Here is a 10,496-nt window from a genome sequence, read left to right as displayed (position 1 = left end):
GGGATCAAGGAATGGGGTGATAAGGCAAGGATGAGTTGGGGGGTTTATAGATCTTGCTTTGGTGGACTACGATACTTCAGTATGTGACGCTTATTCAGTTACAAAGTTCAAATTTGAAGTATATCCCTGGGCTGAAAGTTTAAGAGTTTAACTGATTGCTATGTGAAAATATACAAAGAGAGAGGCATGTTAGATATAATTCCTCCAACAATAAGAAAAGTCATTACCGCGGCAAAGAAAGTTAAGGAGACTGCGATGCTTGATCACTTGGTTTGTACCCTCAGGAAGAATTTAAGCAGTGCCCACTGCTCAGCGCATTCTCACCTCAGTCAAGGAGGAAGAAATATCTGTCTACCAAGGCTACTGAAGAAGGGTGAAAGGACCCGAAATCGCGATCTAGCAGGAAATGAAATGGACGGAACAAACTACGGCGAAATCATACATAGCTTACTAGATGAGCACTCCTGAGGTGTAAAGAAAGTAGATGTATTCTGAAGAAGATACAGTACAGAACTTGCAATCACTTCCAACGAAGTATATATATATATATATATATATATATATATATATATATATATATATATATATATATATATATATATATATATATATATATATATATATATATATATATACAGTATACTGTATATATGGCCACCCCAGCAGTAAGTGCGCGTCCACACGATTGCTCAAACATATGTTGGTAACATGTTTGCAGCGGTATTTGGACAGGTGTATGCAAACATGCTTCAGTGCAGCTTTGAGCACAGGCAGCAGAGGTGATGGGATAAGTGTGCCCATACCGGGCAGCTGAGACTTCATCGTAATGTTGCCAACATGATCTGGACGCTGCTGCTCCCAACATGTTTGTAACATGTTCGTTACTGTGTTGCTTACATGTTGCCAACACTTGTTTGAGCACACGTGTGGACTAACATAGCAAACGGGGAGGGGAGGCGTACGCACTTCACAAATAGCTGATCGTCCCCCCCACCCCCCAATACTTCCCGCACTCTGCCCACGAAAGAGAAGGATTTTTTTAATGAATACCAATTCAGCGAAGGATGATCTTCCCTTGCACCTAAAAGGGATGGAAGAATTTAAGAATACGGGCGATGCTGCCATGGCCCACTGTTCAGCTTAATGTGCGTCCACAAGTGTACTTATATATGTGTTGCCAGCACAGCTGGCAACATATTTGGATATATATATGCACCAGTATTTGGACAGATGTATACAAACATGTTACAGTCTGCTTCGAGCATGCTGGCAGCAGAGGTGATGAGATAAATGTATCCATAAGAGGCAGCCAATACTTCCCGCACTCTGCCCACGAAAGAGAAGGATTTTTTTTAATGAATACCAATTCAGCGAAGGATGATCTTCCCTTGCCGCTGTTCCGAGCAAGTTTGCAGCTTGTTCATTATTGTGTTGTATACAGTACATGTTGTCAGCATTTGTTCTAGTACTTGTGGACGCTCACTTATACGAGCAACAGCCAAACAGAAACAGCAAGCTAAGTGTGGAGGCGACGAGTGCGGGTGTTTCAATGTGGCGGCCACAGTCACACGCTCGCTGAGGAGATAAAGCTCAGTGGGAACTACTTCCGAGCGACGCAATAAACGCCTTTTCTCACGTTTTTTTTTTTTTTTTTTTTTTTTAAGTGCAAATAGAGTCACTCTGTTGTTCAGAAGTTTTGTGCTGCTTGTCAACGTCGCTTATGCATACACCCAGGGCCCCATAGCAAGCATGAAGCAGGCTACTATTCAAGTCCAGATTCAGCAGAAAACGACCCACCCCCCTTCGAAAAGTCTGACTACGGCCCTGTGGATGAACAACCCGCTACAGGTTCAAAGACCTATGTTACGGAGATGAACAACGCGGCTAAGAGCTCCACAGTGTCTGTCCCTACGCTTGCCCTGACCTTGCTGTTTAAAGGTTCCGCGTTAAATGGACTATTTTTCAAAGATATGACACTACGTAGCTTTATTTCTCCAAATGAAAGTGACCTTTATGCGCTTATGTTTCAACATTGGCAATGCATTCTCTAATTACATTATTCAATTAAAGTGTTGTAAAATTATATTCCAGAAGTGTAAAACTGAATCGGAGATTCACAACAAAAACAATGGTTTTCCGTCTAGTGTGTATTAAGCCTGCTTGGTGTTATGATCGTAGAGGAGTATCGTACAAATATTTCAGCATTATTTCGTGTCCTAGCGAAGAAGGATGTCCACCATGGTTAACAAGTATGATGCGTGAGTAGGATACACTACATATTATGATAATATGACATTATGTAATGGTAAAAGTGGTACATATGTTGCTATGTCGTTTGTCTTTGCCAGTTATGCTTCACAGTCCATGTGTATTACTTTCCATATGTATCACTGTTACACATCCCAGATGTTTCATAATATGGGGCAGGTGGGTATAACATTTTTGGTTAAGCATACGGGTTAGATATTCACTCATAATTCATAGCTGTTGCAGTCAGTGAATATAGGTTTGACAGGTACACGGAATAATCCGCAGGTAATGATTTTGTGTTTAATATATATATTGAATGTTTTCTTTTTCACAGCTGTTAAGAATGTGCTGTTAGTTTTCATTAACCCCCAAGTTTACCATTGATTCTCCCAACAATTGTCCAGACTATCATTGTTCATAGAGAACATTTTGCCATTTGTGTTAGTGTCATTAGTACTGTACGGTAGGCTAAATGTTTATGAGAATAGAGCCACCATAATTTGTTAAAAAGATATTTGGAGTTCAGTAAAATCATGAGAGCACCGAGTAAATGCAAAAGTTTGATCCATGAGCTGGTATAATTTTAAAAAGTTTTAAAATTGTCCTAACTGAATGGGGGGGGGGGAGGTCTTCTCTGACTTTAAGTAACAAATGCCTTGTTTGTGTCATAGTCTTGAGGTAATTTGTGTTGAAAGTCTCCTCACAGGACCTCATCCCACACATTCCTTGGTCTTCCCCAGGGCATTCTTTCCTCCACGTTCATACTGTGGTTCTCCTTAACTTCTTGTATTCTCTCTTCTTTTGTAATGCACACTTGCTTGCTCACTCACTGGATTTCACGCCATGTAGTGAACATTTTTTTTTCCCTAAAATTTTGCTTCAGAAATCACCCTGCACATTATATGGTACCACAAAGGTCATGGTTTGGGAAACACCTGCAGGCTGAGGTGACTGGTACCCATAAAACCCTGTTCATCAGATTGGTGAAAATAAAGACGAAATATGAGTACCAAGGCCACCAACAGTTGGAAACAGATCACATGGTGGCCTCACTAATTATTAACTAAAGATTTCAGTAGTGCATTTTATTCCATGACATTACTGCCCTCACATCTACTGATCCCTGTGAACTTGTCCTTCCCCAGACTTAAGAGCAATGAAGACTCAGGGGAAGAGGAAGGAAGCAGTCGGGAATCAAAAGACATGGATAAGCCATTGGTAAGTTTTTCAAGCTTGGCATCATCCTTAGGGTAGAAGTGTATCTGTACTTGGGATTCTAATGCACACACAAGTCAACATCCTAAATGTGGAAGGGAAGGGTTTGGGAAGGATGCCAAGAGCAATGTGTGCATGCACCCAGGTCGTGACATCAGCATCCCATCACCACTACATCACCACATGGACAGGGATTTTGAATGTTGATCGTGGCATGTGTAGCCATGTAAACTGTGAAAACTTTCCCTGTAAATGCTGAATGTGTAGCACTTGGGGTCAGTGTGTAAAAGGTGAATAGTGCAGACAACAGATATGTAAACAGTGAGCTCATTGTACCATGCTGTAGCATACTGCATACCGGTATCCTATGTCAGTGGTTAGGTATCATCATACCCATTATTAGAATACCATGACAAAATAATTTACCAAGTTTTGATTCCATAGTTTTCAAAAATTCATGCACAACTTTTCACATCCATTATTTATGGTATATGCCGGCAGCTGCACTGGAGAAATTTCCACAGTTTGAAGCACAGAATGTAGTGTCTTCTTCTTTATCATTCAGTCTCCTTGTTTCATTTCTGTTTAAGTGTTGGAAGGAGCACACTTCTGTGCAGGGTTATTGTCACATCCCAGCTGGCCACTCTTTCCTTCAGAATAGTGCCAAGTTCACCAGCAACTCCTGTCATGCTTTTGTGCATTTAACTCCTCACCTGTAAGCCAGAAGCCTAGGTATCACATAACGGCTTCTTACTGTAGTGTGGCAGTAGCCTTAAATGCATGCTTGGGAGGGATGGCTTCACATGCTGGCATTAATGTAACTGGGTAACTCTGTTTCCCAGTCATTCAAACATCCCACGGATCCCTGCCTATGCCCTGAAAAGAGAATGGTGGAGTGTTGAAGGGCAACTTTAGCTTGCATTCCATTGGGTTCTTTTTCAAATGAGCAACAGATCCCTCTCTGTGCCCTAAAAAGAGAATGGTGGAGTGTTGAAGGGCAGCTTTAGCCTGCTTTCCATTAGTTCTTTTTCAGATGAGCCTGGGACCATAACAACAACTATAAGCACCCTTAAGTATCAGTCATATATCATTTGTGGTCATTTCAGCCAGCGGTGGAGGTGAAGCCAGGGGAGCACCGACTACAGTACACCTATGCCATCTGGTTCAGTAGAAGAGCACCTGGGAAGCAGGCCACCACACAGAATTATGACCAGAACCTTAAACTCATTGGCAGGTAAGAACATCAGTACCTTGCTTTCTCACATACTCATTTGCCATATTCATCCATCTTCATGGTCTACCATACCTCCTCCCACCTTCAGACTCATGTATACCATTTTCACAAAACTATTTACGCCTTTGCTTTCCATAAGGCTGTACCATCTAAGCACACACTCTTCAGTTGTAGTGTCAACAAATGTCTTTACTTCATATGTCACAAAGGAAAATTGTGCTGGGGTTGTATGTGCGTGATGGAAAAAAGTGGTTTGCTATGTAGTTTTTTTTTTTTTTTTTTTTTTTTTTTTTTAAATCTGTTTGCTATGTGGTGACTCATTCAGAGGGCATAGCTTGTTTAAATAGTTGAGAATATTGTTATTATTTTTTTTAAATAGTTCCTGAGTCTTACATAACACTATTGTCATAAGAAACTGATATTGGTTGATGACTGCACTGTCTGGTATGTTAGAGAGGTATGCATTGATTTGAAGATTCGGGAGAAACTATCATATCGGCTTCAGTGGCTGGATTAGTGTCTTAATTGCTGATAATTACTGCGTTTGAGCCAAACATGTTGTATTTTATGCAGATTAGCTTTGTTATCTCCTTAAATCAAACGGGTCTCTTAACCCCTACACCGCGGGCTTGTTTACCAATGACTTGCGTGTGCCGCGGGGTTATTTGGGCTCCGACAGACTATCAAAAAATATTTGCCAAAAATCAGTTATTAGTCCTAGAATAATAAAATTACATATGCTTATGGCACATACCTTCAGCTTTCTCCTGGAATGATTGTTGAGCCTTCGTCGGTTACCGTAGGACTTGTGGAGACCTCTGAAGTAGGGTAACGAAGTCTCCACTTTACACTTCCCGACAACCCGTAATATGATTACCACAGCCAGATACAAACACTATAAACACTATTCTACAATTTTCAAGTAGTTTGGGATCCATACTCAAAAAAAAAAACGCTGTGAAAGCAATGGAAATTACGAGCGCGTCTGATCGTTGCACTGGCACTAGTTCGCTCTTGGTAGTCTGTCATTTATTATTCATAAAACCCCTCACACTTTATATTTCTATTACTATATAACACTTATATATATCTACAGTCTTTATCCATAAGTTTCCTTCAGTAGTATTAGTTTATTGTCACTGTAGGGATTCAATTTCTTTCAGTAAAATACGTAGCATTCACTTTCTCGTCCTGTATACTGGCATTGAGAGTGAATGTCACTTTCATCTTCACTCTCATAACTCATAGCATTCAGACATGCTAGAGTGAAACTTTCACTTTCATTACTCCTAGGGTATATACTCGTATTCTTATAATACTACTCATTTACATTTCTATTTACGTTCTCTATTTTATTTACGTTATTTACATTTCTATTTTATTTACACTGTGTTGTGCACTGTCACTTGAAATAACTTATAAAACTATTTTCCATTGTTCACGTATATTTACATTCATTACTTTCACTTGCTGTTTACACATTATTTACAATTCCACTTGCTCTGTTTTACTCAATAGAAAGATCGTAGTCACTCTTTTATCAATTGTCAGCCCTTTACCTCTTTCCACACGAGGTTTAGTAGGGGGCAAAGGTCACAGAGCCATTTGCATGGGGGTGAAAAAAAGGCCTTGAAGTCAGCAAGATGAAACATACGTCCTCTCACTTCGGAAGATGAGAGTACACTGATAACGCAGGGCCAGCCAGCCAGCCTGGAGGCCTTTTTAGGGGTTATTCAGAGTTACCAATATTACTTCTTGAAACAGCTAAGTCTAGCACTGATATGATTGGCAGGAAATCTAGACAATACATTATAAATTTGGTAGTTCCAGGTGAATGCAAATATCACTTAGGCTTCTCCCTTCCCTCCTTACATGTATATTTATTACGAAAATAGATTAGAGGCCTACTTAGGAGATATATAATCAGAGCTACCAATGTTAAATCTTGAAACAGCTTTGTGTAGCACTGATATGATTGGCAGGAAATCTAGACAATACATTATAAATTAGGTAGTTCCAGGTGAATGTAAATATCACTTAGGCTTCTCCCTTCCCTCCTTACATGTATATTTATTACGAAAATAGATGATATGGCATATTTCAAGGGGAAAAAAACAGCGAAAATTAGCGAATGAGTGCACGTGAGGTGTTGTCAGGTGATAATTAGCCAATTCCAGGTGTATGGCACTCTCACTTACCTGATTTCTTTCTTGTATATATTATTTGGTATAAGAATACGACATAGGGCTTATTTCAATGGATGAAATCAGTGAAAAATTCCAGGGAAGATTTACTTAGCGTAGCATGGCCGGGCAGGCGAGAGGATAGGGTAATGGAGGGGGGGTAGGGAGGGGAGTCAAGAACGGGGAGAAATGGCTAAATTGTCAACAATGGATGGGAGTACAGATGAGATTAGGAGTGCTGACTAGTGTTGGACATTGTCAGTACTGATAGATGATACAAGCCCCCACTTGGAAGCCCGGGTGAATTCAAAATAACACAGAATCACAAAAGCGACGCCCCGCGGTATGATCCCTTGCTCCCAAGCGTCACGAAAGTGACGCCCCGCGGTTAAGGGGTTAAGGTGAATAGAATCTAGTGGTACCCAGAATATACCATGTATTATTGGTACTAAAATTCATGCAGCCATCGTTCAATCCAGTATTGTCCATCACAAGAATAAAGAGCTTGGGGCAAAAAATGACCAGTTCCACAGCCAGTAGTGTTAGTATGGAAGCAATAAATCCTAACCATCCCTCCCCCACCCAACTCCCAGGAAGTAGACCCCACTTGGCCACATATGGTTGGGGTGCCTTCACTCACTAGACCAGCAGGCACTTAAGAGTTTTCCAGAGGGCAACAGAGCAAATGCACTGTGTCAGCACACAGCACGAAGGCCCACCTTTGATCACCCGATGTGGACCAGACAAACGGCTCATAAAGGGGAAGGTGCTCAAGTTTGACAGGTTGATAGGGGATGCTAAATTACACCACCACAAAAACAGCTGTTTATCTGTCTATCTACCTATCTCTCTGTCTGTCTATCAGTCCATCTAAATATCTATAGCCAGATGCCATAAGCCTTTAAGGGGTGGCCTTTTGTCTTATGAGTTAGTTGTTTTATGGGGAGGGACACTAACCCTCCACCAACCCACTTGTTGACACGTAGGGAACACGTATGGGTTGGTTATATGGTTACCACCCAGCGCTGTAAATGGTTTCCTGGCCTACAGGATACCATTAGGCTTGTCACTCAATGTAAAGCCACCTGAAAAAGACAGAGGAGTAATAAAATGTGACAGGAATGACTGGGGAAATAGGAAGAGAGGAGGGCAGACACGGAAAGAGAATGATAAAGGTGAAGGAAGTAGGTGGCACTACATCAAGTGATTGGATGATGGTTGCCACCACCTGATTGTGTATAATTAGAATTCCATTACATTAAGGATTTTTTGTTGTTAAGACTTTTCCTTGTGTTGCTGCATTAGTCTCTCTCTCTCTCTCTCTCTCTCTCACACACACACACACACACACACACACACACACACACACACACACACACGTCAAAAATAATTTGAAGGTGATATATACTAATGTGGATGGGTTCATATCGAAATTAATGATTTCTTGAGAGAACATGAACCTGATGTCATGTGCTTTGTAGAGACCAAATTAAGAGAAGATATTGATGTTCATTTGGGAGATGGTAAATACAAACTGTGGAGAAAAGACAGAAAAGAAAAAAAGGGAGGAGGAGTGATGATAGCAGTGAAGAACAACATAAATGTAGATACTGTGGAAATGGGAGAAGGCAGAGCTGAAGTGATATATATGAAATTAGAAACTGGAGAGAATGTTAAGAGAGATATGGCGGTAGTGTATGTTCCCCCAAAGACGAGAGCATGGAAGGATGACGAATACCATGAGATGTTGTTAGATATGGCTAACTACTTGCAAAAAAAATTGAGAAAAGCAATAATATAATTTTGGTGGGCGACTTTAATTGCAAAGAGGTGAACTGGGAGGAATGGTACTCGGGAGGCGGCGATGATTCGTGGGGCACTATGTTACTAGATATAATAATGAATAATGTGATGACGCAATGGGTCAAAGAAGAGACACGGTTTCGAGGTGAGGACACACCAGCAAGGTTAGATTTACTGTTCACCAAAGAACCTGATGTAATAGAATCATTGGAATATCTCTGTCCTTTGGGAAAAAGTGATCACGTGGTCATTGAGTTTCAGATGTTAATAGGAAACGTCGAGCCAAGAGACGAGCTTCATAGACAGGGAAGATACAACTTTGGGAAAGCAAATTTTATAGGATTGAGAAACTTTTTTGAAAATGCGGATTGGAGAAAATTCAGAGAAACAGGAGAGATACAGAGGAAGTGGGATATCTTTCTAGACCTCTATAATTTGGGTGTGGAAAAATTTGTACCAAGAGTAAGAGGGAAAGAAAACAGGAAAAAGGAGTGGTTTAATAGAAGGTGTATGATAGCAAAAAAAGAGAGAGATAAGGCGTGGAACAGTTGGAGAAAGATAGGTACCGACAGAACAAAGGAAGAATATAAAAGAACAAGAAATGAATACACAAGAGTACGTAGAGAAGAAGAAAGGAATTTTGAAAAAGGTATAATTGACAAATGCAAGGATGAACCCAAACTGTTTTATAGATTTGTTAATGGCAAACTGAAACAAAAGGAAGGAATCACCAAACTGAAAGAAGAAGGAGAGGTCTTTAAGGATGCGGCAATGCAAGCAGAAATAATGAACAAACGTTTCCAGTCAGTTTTCACTAAAGAAAAGGAGCTTGTGGAAGGGGAGGGAGTGATTAGAAATGTTCCGGTGATGAAAGATATAAAAGTGGAGGTACAGGAAGTGTATAAATTACTGGAAACTCAAGATGTAAGGAAAGCCCCAGGACCTGATGGAATTTCTAATTGGGTACTGAAGGAATGCAGAGAACAACTGGCAGATAAAATTCACAGCTTAATTGTAAGCTCACTGGAAGAGGGGAAAGTGCCAAAAGAATGGAAGAGGGCAAATGTGGTACCAATTTACAAGGGAGGAAACAGGGAAGAACCCCTGAATTATAGACCAGTGTCTCTAACCAGCATGGTCGCAAAATTGTGTGAGAGAGTCCTGAAAGACAGATGGATAAAATATCTGGAAGAGATGAATATTTTGGCTGAATGTCAGTTTGGATTCAGAAGTGGAAGGTCATGTGTTTCTAACTTGTTGAGCTTTTACTCAAGAGCGATTGATGTGGTGCAGGAGAGAGATGGTTGGGTGGATTGTGTGTACTTAGAGAAGGCCTTTGACAAGGTACCTCATAAGAGATATGTGGAAACTAGAATATATAGGAGGATTAAAGGGAAACTTCTGGAATGGATGAGAGACTTTTTGAGAGACAGACAAATGAGAACAGTAATAAAGGAAAAGATGTCTGGATGGAGAGAAGTAACAAGTGGAGTCTCTCAAAGCTCAGTGTTGGCGCCAGTAATGTTCCTGATTTACGTAAATGATATGGTAGATGGAGTGAACAGTTATGCAAGTCTGTTTGCTGATGATGTAAAGATCTTGAGAAAGATAGAGGTTGAGGAGGATTGTAAAATACTGCAGGAGGATTTGGATAGGATACACAATTGGAGCCGGATGTGGGAAATGAAATTTAATGTAAAGAAATGTAAAATATTGGAAATGGGTAAAAGTACCAGGAGACCATCACTGAATTATTTTTTGGGTAATGAATTAATCACAAAAAGGAGAGAAGAGAAAGATTTGGGAGTGCT

At 40.4% G+C, this 10,496-nt stretch overlaps 1 protein-coding gene across 3 annotated transcripts in view; it reads left to right on the top strand.

Annotated features, from left to right (window-relative positions):
- The first annotated feature begins 2,161 nt into the window (after positions 1 to 2,161).
- Positions 2,162 to 10,496, top strand: part of eIF4EHP (eukaryotic translation initiation factor 4E homologous protein) — a 45,650-nt gene continuing 37,315 nt past the window's right edge. Inside the window, exons 1-3 of one of the 3 annotated variants that reach the window (XM_080265999.1) lie at positions 2,162 to 2,258; positions 3,396 to 3,468; positions 4,572 to 4,699. In XM_080265999.1, coding sequence (XP_080122125.1) covers positions 2,230 to 2,258; positions 3,396 to 3,468; positions 4,572 to 4,699 — 230 coding nt within the window. In that variant the 5' untranslated portion in view covers positions 2,162 to 2,229. Of the gene's footprint in view, positions 2,259 to 2,438; positions 2,536 to 3,395; positions 3,469 to 4,571; positions 4,700 to 10,496 lie in introns of those variants that run through there. The other 2 variants (XM_080266000.1, XM_080266001.1) reach the window with 2 other exon arrangements.

This window comes from Coenobita brevimanus, chromosome 18 (assembly GCF_032717465.1).
Source record: "Coenobita brevimanus isolate Jiangsu-jjx chromosome 18, ASM3271746v2, whole genome shotgun sequence".
NCBI classification, from domain to species: domain Eukaryota; kingdom Metazoa; phylum Arthropoda; class Malacostraca; order Decapoda; family Coenobitidae; genus Coenobita; species Coenobita brevimanus.
Note: the sequence above shows the minus strand (reverse complement) of the source record. Positions and strands in the feature narration are given on the sequence as shown.